Below are 23,588 nucleotides of genomic sequence, written 5' to 3' on the forward strand. Positions count from 1 at the left end.
ATTAAATGTTCCCTCATTGAAGATTAGATTCACTTCAAAAATGCATGTCAAGGTCTCAAGTGTCACTCTAGTGCTCAGTTTGTGATTCCCAGCCTTTCAGATTGGGGCTCTTTGATTTTCATTCCTTGTACCTTTGCATTTCCCTTTTATACATATTTTGAAGTTTAAAGGTAGATACTGAAGCAGTGTGAAAGGGAACAGTTGCATCCATGAGCTTGGAGGAATGCACTTTATCTAGCCTAGCTTAGAGTGTCTCTGTGTCCTTTGGGGCTCAGGGCATCATCTCTGGGGACATGTGTGACCGCTGCATTATTTGCTCTACAGGTCGCTCCTACCTGGATGGGAAAGCAGGAGCCTGGGACTCTGCAAGCAGCCAGTGAGTTCCCAACCAACCCTCCTCTGAGTGAAGAGCTCTGGGAGGTAGAGACCGAGAGAAGGGTTTGTCAAAGGCCACCAAAATAACTATTGTTAGAATCCTTGAATCCTAATCCATAATTTGGGGACATCTATTCCCACAAAAAAATGTTGTTAAAATAATTGGACCCTGTGCACACACACAACTCTAATGAGCCTGCAGTGCTTTGAAGTCCTTTGATTTGAGGGAGTCTGTGATCATGGAGCATAATATCACTATGAGATCTGGTTTATGTGGAGGTGGACAAGCACATTGAGGTGAAGGTTACACAGGGAGCAAGTGGCCGAGTCAGCAATAAAATCAATCCTAGTGATTTACTCACCCCATGCTCATCACTGCTCCTGAACTGCATTGGACAGTTCCCATTGTAGCATCATTAAAGTCAGGAGAATGATCGCAGGAATGTAGCTGGCCCATAACATTTTCAGAGGAAATAGAGCTGAAGGGTTTAATATGCCTCTCATACTATGTGGAGTTAGAGAGAAAATGATTCTCCAAAAGACAGAGGGAAAAGAATTACATCAGTTGAAGGAGTTACTCAAAGTTTGATTTTTAACTAATTGGGCCTTCAGGAACAAAAGGGCCTCTCAAGGGCTCCTGCAGCCTAAAAAACTGTCTAAAAACACTCCTGACTCGGGGGCCTTCTAACAGCTTGATCTAGTTTTCCGATGAGAACTTCAGAAGTCCTGTTGAACTCACTTTCTCCATAACCATACAGACAATGTGCTAGGGACTGAATTGAATTTAATTTAGGACTGAATCTTGCACAGACACTCTGTGATTGAAAACAATGGGAAGGGTTTGGGTTTTTTCAATTATTTTTCTGTTATTGAGTTGCAGGTGTTGGTTTCTCCATAGTTTAGAAGTTAAGGCCTGGATTGTCAGACAAAGACATGCAGTTGTGACACTGGAGCCTATTGATTTTAGTTGGATCTTGGGCATTCAAATCCCTTAAGGATTTCCGAAAAATCTCACCCCCAATTTTTGATAAATGGCTTAGGAAGAAATTCCCTAAGTTTCCTCCATAAAGGGATAATTCATTGTTCTTCTGTTTCTTTCTGTAGCAGCCGGTGAGTGATACTAATGAGACAAGGTACTGCATTAGATGGGCCACTTGTCCCTTCCAGCATAGTAATTGCTACGTTCTCACATTCAGAAGTGAATCTAGCTGCAGATCCTCATCTGGTCCAATTTAGTGTAGCTGCAGTGAAGGCAGTGGATGAGAGCAGATTTAGACCAGGGGAGGAGCTGGGGGTTTATGTTTTGTTTTGATTTCAAAACCCCTTTTTTTTATTAATCAGCAAGTGTGGTGACTCACGAAGGATTACAAACCACAGCACCGCCTTGCGATACTGGACTGAACTCGTTTGTCGGTAGATGTCAGGGTTCTGTTGGCCCCTTCCTAAAGCTCAGTGAGGGGGGTTTCATGGCCCTCTCCCAGTACCAAAAGAATGGTGAAGGGCCAATGAGAAATCAGGATCCTGAGACTGGCAGTCCCCAGGGGCAATGGCAAGAGTCCACCGCTGCAGGTCAGCCTGATTGACAGGGCAGGCAGACCAATGAGCGAGTCAGGAACCCGCTATCCTGTCCTCCACAAGTCCACTACTTTTTCTGTCCTTGGAATCACATCTCTCTGATGGGTCACAGTGACAGAATGGAAAAGAATTCTTCCAGCTTTGTGGAATGAAGTACAGAGTAGTATATCTCTTCAACATTGCCTTCTTTCTGAATGAGAATAATAAAGATCCAAAGGAATTACAAGTATGTACATTTCAAGCTTCTTCATGTGTAATGTAGGAATAAAAATCTCAGTATACAATTCAAGCTGGGGAATATTTTGATAGAAAAGAATTTAATTCTTCTCAAGTGTAAATGTTATGCTTATAGAAATCACACAAGATCTTTTATAGGAGAGAAGGCAATACACCACATTTATTGAGAATACAGCAGTTAGTATATGCTTTTCAGTTACATGCAGACACACACACCATGCACACAGTCCTGCCAGTCGATGTTATCGTTACCAGTCCGGAGTCTGGATCAATCTAATGGCCAGCCAGATTGGTCGCAGAGGGGAGCCAGGCTCTGTCGGTTGTGATCCAATTCTCCTGGAGTTGTTGGCAAGACGAACCCAAAGTTCCATGGCAAAGCACACTGTTCTTATAGTCCTTTCTTTTCATTGGAGTCTATGGATTTTGCTGTGTCCTTTTCTGTGCAGTTACTCTTTAATTGGAGTTAACTTTTGATGGCTTCTTCCATTCCAAAACGCCTCCAGAAGGGTCATCCTGACCTGGTTTAGATTTAATCAATTATCTTGTGTTTAAGGGTGCTAGCCTTCACATTAGGGTCGCCAATCTGCCCTTCCTCAATCATGGATGAGCGTTGATGGTTCTCTGGCGTTGATAAGTCTCATTAAGTCTCTTCACTCCCCCTCCTTTGACCATCTGGCTTCAACAATGGCCTTCACACCTTATCTCTTCCTGATGCATGCATTCCTCATTCACCCAAACAGTTCTTTACAGAGACCTTCAAAAGGTAACAAATAGCAATGTTTTATGTTGAACAAGAAAGACATTGTAAATTAGACATTACTAAATCTTGTAACTATTTTTTGTCACACGGGGGCCTGGGCCTCCAATATTTCTCTAATCTAACTAACATAGTCAGAAACACGATCCTGTCTGTTACTTATAAGGTATGAATAAAAAGAAAATGGCTAATACTGGTATCCACTATTCTATTCATTTAGTCTAATACCTTAATTCTTACAATCAACCATACAATGTATACAGCCAAAAGATAATCAATTATAAAGCACAGTACCCACAGTACAACAGAAATACCTACCAGTAAGGAAGCAACTACAGATAGAGGGAGTAAAGGTGCATTGCAAGACTCTCAATGGTAGATCATTGTTCACACTTAGAAGAGAAGATGTTTCACCCAAGAGTTCACCCGAAAATCATCAAAACAAAACTGAAAAAATGCCAAAATGAGCCTCTCTAAGAGTTACTCTCAGATTAGTGATGTATCTGGAAGTGTCCAGTATGGTTTAGGTGATACAGGTTAGTTTTGAGAACGAGTAGCCAAACTGTTGGGGTTCATTTCTGACTCTGCCAGTCAATCCCTGTCTAACTTTTACCTGAATGTGCCTCCCTTTATCTCCATGGCAAACTGGTAGAAATGTAACTTTCAGGGTGGGTTGTCTGAGGCTTCCTCCGATCTGAGCATTTCAAAGCACTTCACAAACACTCATCAGGAGTTAAACAGCCAAAGAGATGAATTACTGAAGTAGTAATAACATTTTACTAGGATTAGATGTTCCAGCACTGAAGACCAGAAGGAAGGTGAAGGACCAATGAGAAATCAGGGATCTTGACTGACTGTCCCCAGAACCAATGATGAGAGCCCAACACGGCCTACCAGCCTGATTGACAAGGTAGGCAGGCCAATGAGGGAGTCAGGAGCCCGGGGTCCCGTCCTCCGTGTGAGCTGGAGCTGCCTCAGCCAGCGCGGGCCCAGCTAAGGGGAGAGCAGCAGCCAGAGCTGAGCGGAGCGGAGCCGCAGCAGCCTGAGGGGCCAGAGGAGCAGCCCAGAGAGCAGAGCTGAGCTGGAGGCAGAGCCGCAGCCAGGCTGGGGCAGAGTGGGGCTGGGGCTGGGGCTGGGGCTGGGGCTGTCCGGAGCCGGGTGCGGTGAGCAGCTGGGTGAGTGGGGGGGACCCTGGGCAGAGGGTCCAGCACAGGGAGACGCCACCAGCCAAGATGGGGATCATGACACTGACGGGGGCCTGATGCTGGGAAGAAGGGTCCTGCCACCTGGAGCCTGAGGGCGTGTGGGAAGCGCCAGAGCAAGTGTCCGACCCGCAGCGTCCCTGCAGCACGGCCAGGGACTGGGCAGGGGGAACAGACTGTGAACTGCCCTGACACTGCAGAGACGGCTGTGTGTGGTGTCCCTCAGCCCACAGGGTGGGGTGTCTTGTTCCTTTAACCTGTCTAATTTATTCCTTATTTATTTATTAGTTGCTGTTTAATAAATTGTTTTTGCTTTGAACTATATGTGGTGATCAGTGAAGGATCTGGTGTGAAGAGAGCAGCAGGAGTGGGGACACCCTACCCCTGTCCTAAGTGTCCATGACAAGACTGCGAGTCAAGAACCTCAGGAATCCTGGGCCCAGCCTTTTCAGGGTTACAAGGTTTCTGCCACACAGGAGAGTGGAAGGGGAGCCCTCGAGGTCACAGCCTCTAGGTAAAGGAAGTGGGATCGAGGACTCAAATTCTTGGCTAGCTAATTCCACTGGGGGAGTGAATAAGCTAGGAAAGTTCCCCATGATCATAGACCATTAGGGTTGAAAGGGAACTCAGGAGATCATCTAGTCCAACCCCTTGCTCAAAGAAGTACCAATCCCCAAATACCCCCCTCAAGGATTGAACTCATAACCCAGGGTTTAGCAGGGCAATGCTCAAATCACTGAGCTATCCATCCTGCCCCACACACATAATAGTGGCACCAACCTCCCTCCCCACAGAGGTTACATCCTAACAAGGAAACTAGTGTAGTACCTGTATGTGAATGCTTACGGGAAGAGGGTAGGTTTAGAAGAGAAAATAAGGAAAGAGCAAGTAAAAAATCTAGACAGTATTTGGTCCTGCCATGAGGGCAGAGGACTGGACTCAATGACCTCTCGAGGTCCCTTCCAGTCCTAGAGTCTATGAGTCTATGAGTCTATGTAAAAGGATAAAGGGAGACAAATCAGTCATCAGGAATGGTAATGTACAAAAGCCAGTAGGAGAACACTTCAGTCTTCCTGGACACTCAATAACAGACTTAAATGTAACCATTCTTCAACAAAAGCAATTTTCCTTCTCTTGGTATTGACACCTCCTCATCACTTCTTGGGAGTGGACTACATCTGCCCTGACTGAATTGGCTTTCAACACTGGTTCTCCACTTGTAAGGTTACTCCATTCTCTTCATGTGCCAATATATATTTATGCCTGAATCTGAAAATTTCACTCCATGCATCTGACGAAGTGGGTTTTTGACCTACAAAAGCTTATGCCCAAATAAATATTTTAGTCTTTAAGGTGCCACCAGACTCCTCGTTGTTTTTGTGGATACAGACTAACACTGCTACCCCTGTGATATAATGATCCTTAGTTTAATTTAATGACAAGCCTTTTGTTATATTAATCATCCTGCCTCTGTTTATAAACAACCCCCCCATCCCAAGGGTAGAAGCTGAGAGCAGCACAGAACTTCTCACATTCCACTCTCAAGCTCTGTCTGGGACCAGGGCTTGCGATATGAGAAGACCTCTGGTACAAAACTTGGGGTGGGTGGGGGGAGGCAGGAACCACTATGGGTTGTGGTCCCCTTTTTGTTCCAGCCCGGCCCACTGCCTCTCCTCTAACCCATAAGATTCCGCCCTCAGTCAAGACCAGAAGTGGGAGTCGCTTCAGGGTGAGAGCTGCACGGGCAGCGGTGGGGAACAGCGGATGGTCCACCAGCCATGTGTAGGGGGCCCAGGAATCAGGGACATGGGCTGGGGGCTTCTCTAGGGCCCCTCTGCCCTGGCAGGTGGAGGGGCCTGGGCTCCCTGGCTTGGCTCCAGCTTCGGTTTGGCCGGGGGGCAGGGCTTTGGGGGAAGAGGAGGGGCAGGAGTGGGCCCATGGAGGGGTGGGACCTCGTGGCCCTCCCACTAATAGGAAGAATCCATCATCCTTGGTCTACAGTTAACATTGCATTAAGTATGTGATCTCGTGGCCACTTTTCTTTTCTTTATGAAAACCTGGGGCACTGTCCTGCAAAGACTCCCAATGCAAAATGTATGATTGGTCTTCTTAAAACTAAAGGGAAAATGTACATGAAGTGAAAATCTGTCTCTAAGTCTTTGCAGGAAAAGACTCTATCTACCCAGGGCTCCGAAAATTGCAACTAGAGAAGTGCCCGGAGCTGCTGGCTACATAGGGAGGAATTTCATTCAACACGATTTTTAAGCAAGGAGGGAGGAACAAGGAGAACCAGAAGACTGATATTATGATGCAGCAGAGTTTTTAATACAAATGAAATTGGCAGTACACAGTTACAGGAAGAAATACTACAGAGCAGAAAGAATGTATTTCCAGTGTTTCAAGAAGGGCTATGACCGATTACACGCCACAGTGGGGCACATTTCATGTTCTGTTTGCTTTGGTGGAGCTGCAGAGATCGACAAACAAGTCTCCTTTGTAACCATTTTAAGTTCCTTGTTTTACCCCAGTCTGTGGGAAATGAGACAAAGCAAAATAAAAGCAGAGGACTATGCAGCTTCTCCATTAGCCCATAGCTAAAGTCAAAGTGAGGTGCTAAAAGTACTTATTGATGGAAAGGAAAGAACATGTGGGGCCTAATTCTCCTTGACAGCAAGGTCTCTTTTTCCTGTCAAGGGACTTAAAGTTACAATAAATGTAAATGATACCTATCTTAAGGTTGCTGTTCCCTTCATACTGTGGGATCCCTGTAAACAGCCTGCAAATAAAAGAATCAGCACATGGCTGGGAAAACATTAACAGAAAGAGTCACAAAGCGTAACATTAGAAAGGCAGCACGGCTGTGAGTCCAAGGTGCTGAGCACACACAGCTCCCACTGAGTTCAGCTGGAGCCCTGGTTGCCCAGCACTTCTGAAAGCCATGCTCAAAAGCTCAGGGTTGAAGATGTATCTTGCTGTTCATTTCCTGGTTCTTCCTTCTTCCATGGATGTTCCTGCTGAGTTTAACATGGGCCACAATATCCACCAAGATACCTGCGGCCATATCCCCTGTATCCCCATAATCCCCCATATCCATAAAGGCCTGGGTAACCGCAGTGTCCTCCATAGCCCAATAATCTCCCATAATGCTAAGGGCCCCTGTATCCACCTAATCTCCCTAAACCTCCATAATGGCCTCCATAGCCATACAATCCTCCCAAACCGAATGAGCCCCCCAAACCGGCTCCCACCACAAGTGCTCCTACAGCTGCCACTTCGCTTTGTTGTGGGAAATTGCTGAGAATTTATTCGGGGAGGGTCACAACAACCGGTGAGGGTCTGATCACCACTTCGGAGTCAGGGCGGTGCCTAACGCACGGCTCGTTGGAGCTGCCAGTAACTGGACTAGGCCGGGCCACCCTGCATTCTGGATAGCACAGGCTGGAGAAAGTCATCTTTCTGGGGTGGAGGTCAACTTGCAACACACAAGAGGGATGAGAGTAAAGAGAAGGTAGAAGTGCTGGTGGAAGAAAGGTTTCAAAGCTCAGTTACAATTGTAGTGAGGTCAGTATGGGGCCAGAGAGAGAGAGGAAGAGGGCATTTTGGCGGCAACACCTCTCGATGACTCCACTTGCCGTTGACAAGTGACGTCATCGAGAGGCTTTGCCCCCGAATTTCAGCGGTGAGGCCTCTTGATGACATCACTTGCTGTTGACAAGCGAGGTCATCGAAAGATGTCGCTCATTAATTTCGGTGGCGTCGACTCTCGATGCCGTCACTTGTCGATGGCAAGAGACGTCATCGAGAGGCGTCCCTGCTGAAATTCGGGAGTGACGCCTCTCAATGACGTCGCTTGTCAACGGCAAGTGGAGTCATCGAGAGGTGTTGCCGCCAAAATGCTGCCAAAATTCGGCGGCATTTCGGCGGGTGCTCCACCAGCACAGTGGTCCTTCGTCTGGCGTCCACCAGACAAAAGGTTGGGGATCACTAAGTTAGTCTCTTGGTTTGTGCTCATGTATTTGTTTCTATTTGGTCTTTCTATGCCTCTTGTCCACTTGTCCACTTTCAGTAAGCTTCTCTCCCAACCAGCCCCTTTCAGCCTCTCTCAATGACTTTGTCTGAAAAACACAGACTGGAATAAGAGCGACATAAAATTACATCATCTGAAGAGAAGCACCTTCAATGGGTATTTCTGTTCAGGAGAACATAGGAATTACTCAGCCGGAGCACTCCACTTGTCAACTTCATCTGTCTCTTGTCTCCAGTACTGAGGCGTAACAGCTGCTACAGAATAAAGTAGAAGACCACCGAATTGGGCCTTTCTGGGAAAGTTTCTTCCAAATCCACCTAAGTGAAAAATGGCTAAGGGACTTTCTAAAGTTACTGAAAAGATTTCAGTGCCCTAAATCTATTTCCAATTAATAGGAAATATGTTTCCCCAATTGTAAATGTTGTTCTTAAAGTTCCTCCTTTAGCTTCAGATCATGAATCCACCAGTGTCTGCAACTCAGTAATGACACAAGATAATTATGGAAGAACACCATGATCTCTGATAAAAATCACAGTGAGAACATGCATGATTCCATCTGAAATGAAAAGAGGAGGTCCTAATTAGTTACCAAACAAACTTGATTGCCTTCATAAATCCTCTTTTTGATGGAGCTGTTTTCCTCAGCGTTGGTGATTATTGGGCTAATCTCAGCCTCAGAGGGTGTGACATGCATGTTGCACTCTTCAGTTGTCTTTCATCTTAAATTTTTTTAGGGCAACTGCATTTCTTGTGTCATTCCAATGACTTTATTGTTGCTCCAATGAGAATGAATGTCAAGGCGATTCTGAGCAGCATCAGTAGCACAAGTAGGGTGACCAGACAGCAAGTGTGAAAAATTGGGACAAGTGGTGGGGAGTAATAGGAGATTATATAAGAAAAAGATCCCAAAATCGGGACTGTTCCTATAAAATCAGGACATCTGGTCACCCTAAGCACAAGTGGGTGTCATGAAAGGAATCCAATTTAGTCCTTTCAGTTCATGTTGGTCATGGTTAGGGGTATTGGGCAGTTCATTCTAAATATGCCATTTTTCTCCATTCTCACCACCTCTATTCCTAGCAGGTCAGATCCAATCCCCTTTGTACCCCCCTTTGCCTCCAGTATGTTTCCTGTGGGGACTTTAAGTCTGAAATTCACTCTTTGGCAAGGGGATAGTATGATTTATATGAACAATTGGTACCACAGGACTCTTTGTCCTTATAAACAATGTTAGTCCCATTTTAAACCTTCAAACTCGGTCTTAGCAGGGACTTAAGCCCTCACAGATTTTCATAAATACCAAATTAAAAACTACATTTGAATGAATATGAAATAGACCCAAAATATGTGGCTTTAAATCATGATCTGATTAAGGGAATGACATGAGAGACCTTGGCCTATAGTTTGTGTAAAGTGACTGTGTGACTCATTGCAGAGGTGTCTGATCCCCACAACAATATATTAATATTCTAGGAACACGACCCTTTGCATGTGTGAAACACCAGGGAGTGTTTGTGAGGGGCTTTGAAATCTTGCGTTCTGAGAATGCTGAAGAACTTCCAGCCTTAACATCCTCACTCTGTCTGTTTGATAGGCCTACAGAAAGAGGTACAAGGAGCTTTGCATTTCCCTTTCTTTAGCAAACATTCTTTTACAAAGCTCAAGAGGCAGATACCGAACTAGCGGACATCAATAGAGTTCCCTAGACTTCAGTGATGGTCTGTGCCTTACAGCTGAGGGAAGACATTTAATGCTGCTCGAGTTAGAAGAAATCCTGGCGGGGGTGTATTTTCCACTTTAAAAATCATTCTGTGTCTGTCTGAAAATCTTTGTGTGGGAGACGGGTCTTGCAGGATGCACTAGGTTGGTCAGACTTCCAGTTAATCCAGTCTCATCCTACAGCTCTCTGATCGTTTGAAGAAGGAATCCTTAACTGTCAGTGCTGTGCTTCTTCCTTTGCTTTATTATCTGAAGTCTCTCACAAAACCCACTTCTCTTGGCTGCTCATGGGTGGAGATGCAGTACCTGATGTTTCCCATTGGTTTCCCTATTCGTTGGCTTTGAGCATAGGTGATGGGTTGCATAGGCAGGTGGGAGGCGTTGCCTTCCCAAACAATCAAGCATGACCCCACTCCCTTCCCTGACATTCCCTTCATCCAGTCGTGGCTCCAGTCCTCCCAGATCCAAGTCCAGCCCCCTAGTGCTCTAGGGCAGGGGCCACTCACCACCCGCCTTCCTGCACTCTGGGGCTGGGGCCACTTGCCACCCACCTTACCCTCCTCTGCTGAGGAGGTTGGGGCTGCCCATTGCTCTCCCTACCAGCACTCCATTGGGGCTGAGGGGGCTAGCTGCAGGACTGGGTTGGTGTCTGCACTGGGGGGAAGAGGGGTGGCTCTCAGCTTGGAGGGGGTGGGAGATTAGCTCCAGCAGGGCCTTGGGTGGAAGTGGTGGGGCCTCTGGTGGAAATGGTGCGGTAGAGGCTAACCTCTCCCAGCTGGAGGTTTAAACACCACCCATAGCTTTGAGAACTAGGGGGTAGAGGTGCCAAATATGCACAAAGAGAGACACTTGCAACAAGATTTCTCTAACCTCGACTAGATAAAGTGTGTTCCTTCAATCTGAAGTTGATGGAACTGTTCCCTTTTACACTGGTTCAGTAGCTACCCTTCAAAAAATATAGAGAGCTGGAAGGGACCCCAAAGGATCATTGAGTCCAGCCCCCTGCCTTCACAAGCAGAATCAAGTGCTGATTTTACCCCAGATTTCTAAGTGGCCCCCTCAAGGGGGGAACTAACAATGCTGGATTTAGCAGGCCAATGCTCAAACCACTGAGCTATCCCTCCCCATCCCTTAAACTTTAAAATATATATAAAAAGAAAATGCAAAGTTCCATGGAACAAAAATCAAAGAGCCCCAATTTCAAAGGCTGGGAAACACAGACTGAGCACTGGAATGATATTTGTGACCTTGACATGCATTTTTAAAGTGAATCTAATCTTCAGTGTTGGAAGATCTAATCTCAGTAAAAAGTGCTTTGAAATGCTTAGATCAGAGGAAGCCTCAGACAATCCACCCTGAAAGTTACAATTATAGCTTTTGCTACAGAGGTAAATCGAGGCACATTCAGGTGAAGGTCAGACTGGGAGCTATTGGCAGAGTCAAAAATAAACCCCAACTTAATATTTACAAGGTTACTACGCCTTTGGAAAATTGATAGACTTGTAATTCCTTTGGAGAAGTATTATCCTCAAGTATAAAAAAGCCACCGTTCAAGTGGATCACAATATTAGCCAGGTTTTTATTCCTGACGCTGAGATCCAAGGATGCAAACATTTTTTAATCAGACATGTTACTAACCTTGTCTTGTAACATGCTATAACAGGGATCAACCTAGAGCTCAGCCTGTGGCAGGATGCGTCAGAAATACTGGGTTGTATTTCTGTTTCTGCAACTGACCCCTGTGTCTGACCGTCACCTCAATGTATCTCTTTCTGTAGGCCTATCAAACAGACAGAGTGAGGATGTTAAGGCTGGAAGTTCTTCAGCATTCTCAGAACTCAAGATTTCAAAGCCCCTCACAAACACTCATTGGTGTTTCACACATGCAAAGGGTTGTGTTCCTAGAATATCAATATATTGTTGTGGGCATTAGACACCTCTGTAATGAGTCACACAGTCACTTTACACAAAATATAGGCCAAGGTCTTTCATGTCATTCCCTTAATCAGGTCATGATTTAAAGCCACACATTTTGGGTCTATTTCATATTCATTCAAATGTAGTTTTGAATTTGGTATTTATTAAAATCTGTGAGGGCTTAAGCCTCTGCTAAGACCGAGTTTGAAAGTTTAAAATGGGACTAAACATTGTTCAGAGGGAGAGTCCTGTGGCACCTGTTGTTCATAGGCATTGTACTATCCCCCTGGCAAAGAGTGAATTTCGGACTTAGAGTCCTGACAGAAAATATACTGGAGGCAATTGAATGATTCCCATTGATTCAAAGGGGATTGGATCTGACCTGCTAGGAACAGAGGTGGTGAGAATGGAGAAAAATGAAACATTTAGAATGAACTGCCCAATGCCCCTAACCATGACCAGCATGAATTGAAAGGACCAAACTGGATTCCTTTGATGACACCCACTTGTGCTACTGATGCCGCTCAGAATCACCTTGACCTTCATTCTCATTGGAGCAACAATAAAGTCATTGGAATGAAAAAAGAAATGCAGTTGGCCTAAAAAATTTTAAGATGAAAGACAACTGAAGAGTGCAACACGCATGTCACACCCTCTGAGGCTGAGATTAGCCCAATAATCACCAACGCTGAGGAAAACAGCTCCATCAAAAAGAGGATTTATGAAGGCAATCAAGTTTGTTTGGTAACTAATTAGGACCTCCTCCACAAACACCATCACAGATCGTACAAGCAGTCCTAGGAACTGTATAAAAGTGCTCACCACACAGCACTCTTCTAAACACTTCTCTGGACTTCATCTCCTTGGTGAACTGGGTAAGTCCAATTCCACTCAATCTCTTTCTAACCCCAGAAATATCACAGTAGGGCCTCTTTTCAATTAAGATGGAATCTTGCATGTTCTCGCTGTGATTTTTATCAGGGATCACGGAGTTCTTCCATAACTATCTTGTGTCATTAGTAAGTTGCAGACGCTGGTGGATTCATGAGCTTAAGCTAAAGGAGAGACTTGAAGAACAATTGGAAAACATATTACCTATTAACTGGAAATAGATTTAGGGCACTGAAATCTATTCAGTAACTTTAGAAAGTCCCTTAACCTTTTTTCACTTAGGTGGATTTGGAAGAAACTTTCCTAGGTTAGTCCAGAAAGGTCCAATTCAGTAGTCTTCTACTTTATTCTGTAGCAGCTGTTACTCCTCAGTACTGGAGACAAGAGACAGATGAAGTTGACAAGTGGAGTGCTCCGGTTGAGTAATTCCTATGTTCTCCTGAACAGAAATACCCATTGAAGCTGCTTCTCCTGAGATGATGTAATTTCATGTCTCTCTTATTCCAGTCTGTGTTTTACAGACAAAGTCATTGAGAGGGGCTCAAAGGGACCGGTTGGGAGGGACGCTTACTGCAAGTGGACAAATGGACAAGAGAGGTAGAAAGACCAAATAGGAACAAATACAAAGAGACTAACTCCACTCCTCCTCTCTCTCTCGGACCCCATGCTGACCTCACTACCATTGTAACCGAGCTTTGAATCCTTTCTTCCACCAGCACTTCTACCTTCTCTTTACTCTCATCCCTCTTGTGTGTTGCAGGTTTACCTCCACCCCAGAAAGATGACTGTCTCCAGCCTGTGGTATCCAGAATGCGGGGTGGCCCGGCCTAGTCCAGTTACTGGCAGCTCCAACGAGCCGTGCGTTAGGCAGTGCCCTGACTCTGAAGTGGTGATCAGACCCTCACCTGTTGTTGTGACCATCCCCGGACCAATTCTCAGCAATTTCCCTCAGCAGAGTGAAGTAGCAGCCGTAGGAGCACCTGTGGTGGGAGCCGGTTTGGGGGGCTCATTTGGTTGGGGGGGATTGCGTGGCCATGGAGGCCTTTACGGAGGGTTGTATGGTTTAGGGAGGTTAGGTGGTTATAGTGACCATTATGGTTATGGGGGATTATTGGGCCATGGGGGATACTGTGGTTACCCAGGTCTTTACGGTTATGGGGGATTATTGGGTTATGGGGGACACTGCGGTTACCCGGGCCTTTATGGTTCCGGGGGATTATGGGGGTATGGGGGATATGGCCGTAGGTCTCTTGGTGGATATTGTGGGCCATGTTAAACCCAGCAGGAACACCCATAAGAAGAAGGAAGAACCAGGAAATGAACAGCAAGATACAGATTCACCCCTGAGCCTATGGGCATGGCTTTCAGAAGTGCTGGGCAAACAGGGCTCCAGCTGAACCCAGTGGGAGCTCTGTGTGCTCAGCACCTTGGCCTGACAGCCGTGCTGCATTTCTAATGTTACGCTTTAGGACTCTTTCTGCCAAGGCTTTCCCACCCGCGTGCTGATTCTCTCTTTCACATGTGGACTCATTCTGAATTACACGCAGGCTGTTTACACTGACCCCGCAGGGTGAAGGAACAGCAGCCTTCAAATAGGCAGCGTTTATGTTTAGTATCACTTTAAGTCCCTTTTAGGCACCACATTTTCTACCTTTCCATCAGTATGTACCTTTAGTGCCTCACCTTGATCTTTGCTCTGGCCAGATGTCTAATGGAAAGGCTGCATAGTCTATTTTGCTTCGTCTCATTTCCCACCAACTGGAATAAGACAAAGATCTTATAATGGTTACAAAGGGGACTTCTTTCTCAATCTCTGCAGCTGCAACAAAGCAAACAGATCATCGTGTTTGAAATGAGCCCCACTGAGGCATGTGATGGGTCACAACTCTTCTTGAAACACTGGAAATATATGCTTTCTGCTCTGTATTATTTCTTTCTGTAACTGTGTACTGCTAATTTCATTTGCATTAAAAACTCTGTTGCATCATAATATCAGTCTTCTGGTTCTCCTTGTTCCTCCCTCCTTGCTTAAAAATCGTGTTGGATGAAATTCCTCCTTGTGCTGCTGGCACTTCTGCAGTTGTAATTTTCAAAGCCCTGGTAGATAGAGTCTTTTCCTGCAAAGACTTAGTGACACATTTTCTCTTCATTTACGTTCCCTTTAGTTTCAAGAAGATCAATCATATGGTTTGTGTTAAGAGTCTCTGAGAGTCTTTGCAGGTTTTCATAAGGAAAAGAAAAGTGGCCACAAGATCACATACTTCACTGTAGGCCAACGGTAACAGACTCTTCCTAATAGTGGAAGGGCTACGAGGACCCATCCCCAATGTGGTCCCACTCCTGCCCCTCCTATTCCCCAAAGCCCCGCCCCCCTGGCCAAACCAAAGCTGGAGCCAGAACAGGGAGCCCATCACCCCCATCTGCCAGAGTTGGGGGGCTTGAAAGCAGACCCCAGCCTGTAGCCCCGAATCCCGCACCCCATCCATGGCAGATGGTGGGCTCAAGGTTCCCCACAGCTGCCTGTGTGCTTCTTACTCTGACCCTGCTCCTGCTTCTGGCCCAGACGAGGGTAGAGCCTCATGGGTAAGAGGAGGGGCGGGGAGTCAGGCCCACATAAAAAGTGGACCTGACCCAGAGTGGTTCCTGGCCCCCCTTCCGCTTCCCCTTCCCTTCCTCTTCCCATTCAGTTCCCCCAAACACATGCAACTCTTCAAAAGAACCCAGTTTCAAAAATAAAAGTCAATGTGTCTGCTTGACACCTCCTTTGCATTAACTTTATGCAGCTGCTGTTAGAAAGTCAAAAGGCAGAAAGAAACGGTCCATATCCATGGAGAGGAGATCACCAGGCTGAATTCTCATTGACACTAAAGCCTTTTGACAGTGCTCTGGCATGGGAAAGAGGCACTCACTCAAGTCATGGTAGATGCAGGTAACATCCACCTTATGGCCCCTGCCTCCTTTGCACTTTACAGTGTGGTGTAATACCCATTGTGTAGTTGAGAATCAGGCCCGGTGGGGTGATAACAGAGGAAACCCATAACCAGGAAGGCATTAGACGAAACCGATCAAGGGTAACATGGCAAACATGAGGAATGTTTACAGAGGTGCTGATGAAATGCAGCTCTCTCATTATTTCACATGGAGTTTGGTGCACTCAACCCTTCTCAAAGCCAGGCCTATGGGATCAGAGGTGAATCTGTATCTTACCGTTCATTTCCTGCTTCTTCCTGTTCCCATGGAGATGCCTGGTGAGCGCAACGTGGTTTACAATTTCCATTTAGGTCCCGATGACCCCATCCCAATCCCCCCAGCCCTGTTTTCCCCAACAACCATATAGGCCCCTGTGACCATGGAGCTCGTCCTAACCGTATTGGCCTCCATAACACTATAATCTCCCATAACCACTGGCACACCGGTTACAGTATAATCCTCCATAACATTAGAAACCTCTATCAGCACATGTGCCCCCATCGCCACCTCCAGTGTCAGCTGCACCCGAAGATTCCACTCTGCTTTCCTGAGGGAAAGAGCTGAGAATTGCTCCTGGGAAGGACATGACAGTGGTGATTGGATCAGCACTGTAGAGTCAGCGCACTGCCTTATGTCTGGCTTGTTACAGCTGTTGTGCACGGTGTGTGGAATGTCACTGCACGTGTTTGTGAAGCAAGATGTCTTGAAAGAAAGCAAGAAAGAAGGATTGAGGGACCTAACGAGCTCTTTTGAATTCTTGTTACTCTCTTTGTCCCCAAAATTATCCTGTCTCTAAGAAGATGGCTGGGATAGCATTAATAATGTTAGTTTCCTTGGTAGGATGTAACCTCTATATGAGTAGGGTATGGTCTCAAGGTCATGGGGAACTTTCCTGGTTGATAAGCTCCCCCAGTGGAATTGCCTAGCTGAGAATCTGAGTCATCGCTCCCACTCCCTTTATCCAGCGGCTGCCTGACCTTGAGGGCTCACCTTCCACTCTCCTGTGTGGCAGAGACCTTGTGTCATGAACACACAGCTAAGGGTAGCATAAAATCCCTCCTTTACCTGTAAAGGGTTAAGAAACTCAGATAACCTGCTTGATGCTTGACCAAAAGGACCGGTAAGGGGAGAAGATACTTTCAAATCTGAGAGGGAAGGTTTTTGCTTTGTGCTGTGTGTGGTGTTGTTCTCTCTGAGACAAAGAGAGAGACCAAGCAAGGAAGCCAGCTCCTACTGAAATGATACATCTGATATTATAGAAATAGTAAGTAATAGCAAGGAAATGCATTAGATTATCTTTTGTTTTAGCTTGTGAATTTTCACTGTGCTAAGAGGGAGGTTTATTCCTGTTTTTTTTTGGTCACTTTCAAGTTTTGTCTAGAGGGGAATCCTCTGTGTTTTAAATCTTATCACCCTTTAAAATTACCTTCCATTCTGATTTTACAGAGGTGCTTCTTTTACTTTTTTCTTTATAATCAAGTTCTGTTTTTAAGAATCTGCCCTAAAACCCCAAAGGTCTGGTGTGTGCTCACCTTGGTTACCTATTTGGTTAAGAACATGAACATAAGAACGGCCGTACTGGGTCAGACCAAAGGTCCATCTAGCCCAGTATCCTCTACCGACAGTGGCCAATGGCAGGTGCCCCAGAGGGAGTGTACCTCACAGGTAATCATCAAGTGATCTCTCTCCTGCCATCCATCCCCACCCTCTGACAAACAGAGGCTAGGGACACCATTCCTTATCCATCCTGCCTAATAGCCATTAATGGACTTAAATTCATGTAGGTTATCCAGTTCTCTTTTAAACCCTGTTATAGTCCTGGCCTTCACAACCTCCTCAGGCAAGGAGTTCCACAAGTTGACTGGGCACTGTGTGAAGAAGAACTTCCTTTTATTTCTTTTAAACCTGCTGCCCATTAATTTCATTTGCTGGCCCCTAGTTTTTGTACTATGGGACTAAGTAAATAACTTTTCCTTATCTACTTTCTCCATGTCACTCATGATTTTATACACCTCTATCATATCCCCTTTCAGTCTCCTCTTTTCCAAGCTGAAAAGTCCTAGCCTCTTTAAGCTCTCCTCACATGGGACCCTGGGGCAGGGTGGTTACCCGCTTCTGCCCTGAGGGGTTGAAAAGCAGCCCTGCAGAGGGCTGCAGCTCTAAAAGCCTGGGCTGATTGGGGGAAAGTAGGCTCAGCTGGGGCCATGCCCCAGTCAGGCCCGGCTGGCCCCTAGAAAAGGCTGTGAGCCAGAGGCCCAGCCAGTCTGCCTCTGCCTGTAGAAGGAGAAGGGCCTGCTTGCAGGGAGCTAGAGACAGGGTACCTGAGTGGAGCAGGGCTGGGGCAAGGCAGAGGAGTTGGGAAGCTGCAGCTTGGAAAGTCCTAGACTGTGGCCTAGCACGAGGGCAACAAGTACTGGGGGTTGCAGAAGGCAGTCCAGGGGTAGGCCAAGGCAGCAGGTCCAAACCCCACCTTGCCACTGATGAGTGGCTGATACTGCAGTCTGCCCCAGGGCATGGGGCTAGATGATGACTGGAAGTAGCCTGATACTGAGGTGAGGTGGGGATAGTGGGTGGGGAGACCCTGAGAGAAAGGGGGTAGTGCTCAGGGGCAGCACCGCAGCTAACAGGGCACCGGGGTCCTGGGAGGGACATGGGGCCAGAGGGCAGGCGGATCACTGAGAGGCCTGAAGAGGGCACTCCAGAACTGGAATGAGCTAATTCCCTGAGAGACCAGCAGGATGTGCCGCAGGAATGAGTCCGCACCCTTACAGACCCGTTCCAAACCCCTAATCCTTTTAGTTGCCCTTCTCTCAACCTTCTCTAGTGCCAGTGTATCTTTTTTGAGATGAGGAGACCACATCTATACGCAGTATTCAAGATGTGGGCGTACCATCGATTTATACAAGGGCAATAATATATTCTCCATCTTATTCTCTATCCCCTCTTTAATTATTCCTAACATCCTGTTTGCTTTTTTGACCATCTCTGCACACCAGGGGGATGTCTTCAGAGAACTATCCATGATGACTCCAAGATCTTTTTCATGATTTCTTGTAGCTAAATTAGCCCCCATCATATTGTATGTATAGTTGGGGTGATTTTTTCCAATGTGCATTACTTTACATTTAGCCACATTACATTTCATTTGCCAGTTTGTTGCCCAATCACCTAGTTTTGGGAGATCTTTTTGAAGTTCTTCACACTCTGCTTTGGTCCTAGCTATCTTGAGCACTTTAGTAGCATCTGCAAACTTTGCCACCTCTCTCTTTACCCCTTTCTCCAGATCATTTATGAATAAGTTGAATAGGACTGGTCCTAGGACAGACCCTTGGGGAACACCACTAGTTACCCCTCTCCATTCGGAGAATTTACCATTAATTCCTGCCCTTTGTTCCCTGTCTTTTAACCAGTTCTCAATCCAGGAAAGGACCTTCCCTTTTATCCCGGGACAACTTAATTTATGCAAGAGCCTTTTAACCTAAGCTGGTGGAATATAGGCTTAGTGGGTCTTTCATGCAGGTCCCCACATCTGTACCCTGGAGTTAAGAGAGGGGAGGGAGCCCTGACACCTTGTAACCACGACAATGGTGAGCCCAGAATTCCCGAGGGACTCAACCCGCAGTCTTGTCATGGACACTTAGGACAGGGACAGGGTGTCCTCACACCGGGGTGCTCTCTTCACACCGGATGCTTCACAGACCCAAGGATCACTGCATATAGTGACTACAGTGAAATCCCTGAAAGCTTCATGGACGCTATTTAAAGACACCATAATAGAGGCCCAACTTAAATATATACCCCAAATTAAGAAACACAGTGAAAGAACTAAAAAAGAGCCACCATGGCTTAACGACCATGTAAAAGAAGCAGTGAGAGAGAAAAAGGCATCTTTTAAAAAGTAGAAGTCAAATCTTAATGAGGTAAATAGAAAGGAGCATGAACACTGCCAAATTATGAGTAAAAATGTAATAAGGAAAGCCAAAGAAGAGTTTGAAGCCAAAAACTCCAAAAGTAATAACAAAAATGTTTTTTAAGTACATCAGAAGCAGGAAGCCTGCTAAACAACCAGTGGGGCCCCTGGATGATCGAGAGCTTGAAGATGATAAAGTCTTTGCGGAGAAACTAAACAAATTCTTTGCTTCAGTCTTCATGGCTGAGGATCTTAGAGAGATTCCCAAACCTGAGCCGGCCTTTCTAGGTGACAAAGCTCAGGAACTGTCACAGACTGAAGTGTCACTAGAGGAGGTTTTGGAATTAATTGATAAACTTAGTAACAAGTCACTGGGACCAGATGGCATTCACCCAAGAGTTCTGTGAAGTTCAAATGTGAAGTTGTGGAACTATTAACTAGGGTTGGTAACCTTTTCTTTAAATCGGCTTCTGTACCCAATGACAGGAAGATAGCTAATGTAATGCCAATATTTAATAAGGGCTCTAGAAGTGATCCTGGCAATTACAAACCGGTAAGTCTCATGTCAGTACAGGGCAAATTTGTTGAAACAATAGTAAAGAATAAAATTATCAGACACCTAGAAGAACATAAATTGTTGGGCAAAAGTCAACATGGTTTCTGTAAAGGGAAATCGTGTCTTACTAATCTATTAGAGTTCTTTGAAGGGGTCAACAAACATGTGGACAAAGGGGATCCAGTGGACACAGTACTTAGCTTTCCAGAAGGCCACTTTTCTTTTCCTTACGAAAGCCTGGGTTGCTGTCCTGCAAAGATTCTCACTGACTTTTATTGTGAACCATGTGATGATTGGCCTTCTTGAAATCAAAGGAAAAACTTATCTTCTTACATTGAAAACCTGTCTAAGTCTTTGCAAGAAAAGATTCTTTGGCTAAAACAGGTTATGCAAGGAGGAACCCCACCCTGGTACTCAGGGCTGCAGACTGCTATCAACCACTCCAAGGGCTGGATTCTCCTGTTACTGCAGAGCTTTGAAAATTACAACTTGAGAAGTGCGCGGTGGTGCCAGCTCCACAGTGAGCAATTTCCCCCTACACCATTTTTAAGCAAGTGTGGAGGAGCAAGGAGACCCAGAAGACTGATATTATGATGCAGCAGAGTTTTAATGCAAATGAAATTGGTAATACACAGTTACAGGAAGAAATACTACAGAGCAGAAAGAATGCATTTCCAATGTTTCAAGAAGGGCTCTGACCAATTGCATACTTCAACGGGGTGTATGTTCTTCTGACTTCAGCTGCAGAGATTGACAAATAAGTCCCCATTGAAAGTATTTTAAGTTCCTTGTTTTACCCCAGTTGGTGGGAAATGAGAGAAAGGAAAATAGAAGCAGAGGACTAAGCAGCTTCTCTGTTAGACATCTGCCACGCAAAGGTCAAAGTGAGCCGCTAAAGGTACATATTGATGGAAAGGATAGAACATGTGGTGTCTAAAAGGGACTTAAAGTGATAATAAAAGTAAATGATGCCTATCTTAAGGCCCCTGTTTCCTTCACACTGCAGGGTTAGTGTAAACAGCCTACGTGTAATTCAGAATGAGTCCACATGCAAATAAAAGAATCCGCACATGGATGGGAAAGCATTTGCAGAAAGAGTCCTAAAGCGTAAGATTAGAAATGCAGCACAGCTGTCAGCCCAAGGTGCTGAGCACACACAGCACCCACTGAGTTCAGCTGGAGCCACGTTTGCCCAGCACTTCTGAAAGCCATGCCCAAAAGATCAGGGGTGAATCTGTATCTTGCCCTTCATTTCCTGTTTTTTCCTGCTTCCATGGATGTTCCTGCTGGCTTTAACATGGCCCACAATATCCACTAAGAGACCTACGGCCACATCCCCCATATCCCCATAATCCGCCGAAACCATAAAGGCCTGGGTAACCGCAGTGTCCCCCATAGCCCAACAATCCCCCATAACCGTAAAGGCCCCTGTAACCACCTAATCTCCCTAAACCATACAATCCTCCGTAATGGCCTCCATAGCCGTACAATCCCCCCAAACAGAATGAGCCCCCCAAACCAGCTCCAACCACAGGAGCTCCTATGGCTGCCACTTCACTCTGCTGAGGGAAATTACTGAGAATTGGTCCGGGGAGGGTCACAACAACCGGTGAGGGTTTGATCACCACTTCGGAGTCAGGGCACTGCCTAACGCATGGCTCGTTGCAGCTGTCAGTAACTGGACTGGGTTGGGCTACCCCGCATTCTGGATAGCACAGGCTGGAGAAAGTCATCTTTCTGGGATGGAGGTAAACCTGCAACACACAATAGGGACTAGAGTAAGAGAAGGTAGAAGTGCTGGTGGAAGAAAGGCTTCAAAGCTCAGTTATAACTGTAGCGAGGTTTACATGGGGCCTGAGAGAGCGAGGAGGAGTGCATTTAGTCTGCATGGGTGTGGTCATGTATTTGTTCCTTTATCCTCTTTCTACACCTCTTGTCCACTCACAGTAAACTTCCCAGCCAACTCGCCCCTTTGTGTCCCTCTCAATGACTTTGTCTGAAAAACACTGACTGGAATAATGATGGACACCTGGCATTCTGGATCTATTTTAGATATTTATCAAAGAGAACATTTCTGGGATCATGGTAATCACATCCTTTCCTTTGAGGATTTAACCTCTGCGTGCAAACCAGTCGATTCTGGTGTCAGAAGGTGGCTCTTTGAGTTTCCAAATCTTGGGAGTCACCAAAACTTGCTGATGAAGAAACAGAGATTTGGCTTTTCTCCAAAGAAATCACTTAGGACAAGCTCCTCAGCTGGGCTAAAATGGGTTCAGGTCCACTGACCTGCAGCTACACTAAATTACACCATCTGAGGAGAAGCACCTTCAATGGGTATTTCTGCTCAGGCGAACATAGCAATTGCTAGATTGGATCACACCACTTGAGAACTTTATCCATTCTCTCTCTCCAGTATTGAGGAGTAATAGCTGCTTCAGAGTCAAGTAGAAGACCACCGAATTGACCCTTTCCGGACTAACCTGGGAAAGTTTTTTCCTAATCCAGCTAAGTGAAAAATGGCTAAGGGACTTTCTAAAGTTACTGAAAAGATTTAAATGTCCTAATTCTTTATCCAGTTAACAGGAAATATGTTTCCTATCAATCCACCAGCCCTTGAAACTGAATAATTACACAGGATAGTTAAGGAAGAACACCCTGATCCCTGATAAAGATCACAGTGAGTACATGCAAGACTCCGTCTTAAACTGAAAGAAGCCCTACTGTGATATCTGTGTGGTTAGAAAGAAATTGTGTCAAGCTGGACGTACCCGAATCACCGAGGAGATGAAGTCCAGAGAAAGGTGTAGAAGAGTGCTGAGTCGTGAGCACTTTTATACAGTTCCTAGGACTGCCTGGAGGATCTGAGATGCTCTTTGTGGAGAGAGGTCCTAATTAGTTACCAAACAAATGTAACCCTTCTGCCCCTCTGAGTTGGCAGCAACAAGGGCCAGGGTTCAGTATCCAGGGGATTCCGTTTCAATAACACAATGCATGACCGGCTCGAGTCCCCCACCGAGTGACCTGGGACACTTACATACCACACCCCCCTGAGTGCCTCTAGGAGGCAATACTTCCCCTCTCGCAAGCACGGAGTCTGAGTGTAGCCAAATCCTTTTAATAAAGGAAGGAAACAATGCGGCATCCCATTTCTTTTCCTCCTGCCCCAATAACAAAGAAATTGGGGAGCCCAGCTGTCAAAATAACCATCCCAGGCTGCCTTGCTGGGTGTGCCCATGCAAATATTTGAGAGTTCACATTTCCTGGCCTTCTTTCCGCACTTCCCATAATTCACCACCAGAGGTCAGGGGAGAGCTCATCCTGACTCTGCTTACACAAACTTGAGTGCCTTTGTAAGTCCTCCTTTGGATGAATTGCAGCCTCACAGGGGTGATATGCATGTTGCACTCTTCAGTTGTCTTTCATCTTAACATTGTGTGAGCCAGCTGTGGTTA

The 23,588-nt window shown here is 45.9% G+C and overlaps 1 protein-coding gene across 1 annotated transcript; it reads left to right on the plus strand.

The window, feature by feature from the left end:
* The first annotated feature begins 13,408 nt into the window (after nucleotides 1-13,408).
* Nucleotides 13,409-13,976, plus strand: LOC115644197 (claw keratin-like). The gene has a single exon (XM_030548315.1). It carries the CDS (start codon nucleotides 13,482-13,484, stop codon nucleotides 13,974-13,976), a length of 495 nt encoding a protein of 164 aa, XP_030404175.1. The 5' UTR covers nucleotides 13,409-13,481.
* The last annotated feature ends 9,612 nt before the right edge of the window (nucleotides 13,977-23,588 follow it).

The sequence above is a fragment of the Gopherus evgoodei genome, unplaced genomic scaffold, assembly GCF_007399415.2.
Source record: "Gopherus evgoodei ecotype Sinaloan lineage unplaced genomic scaffold, rGopEvg1_v1.p scaffold_95_arrow_ctg1, whole genome shotgun sequence".
Classification (NCBI taxonomy): domain Eukaryota; kingdom Metazoa; phylum Chordata; order Testudines; family Testudinidae; genus Gopherus; species Gopherus evgoodei.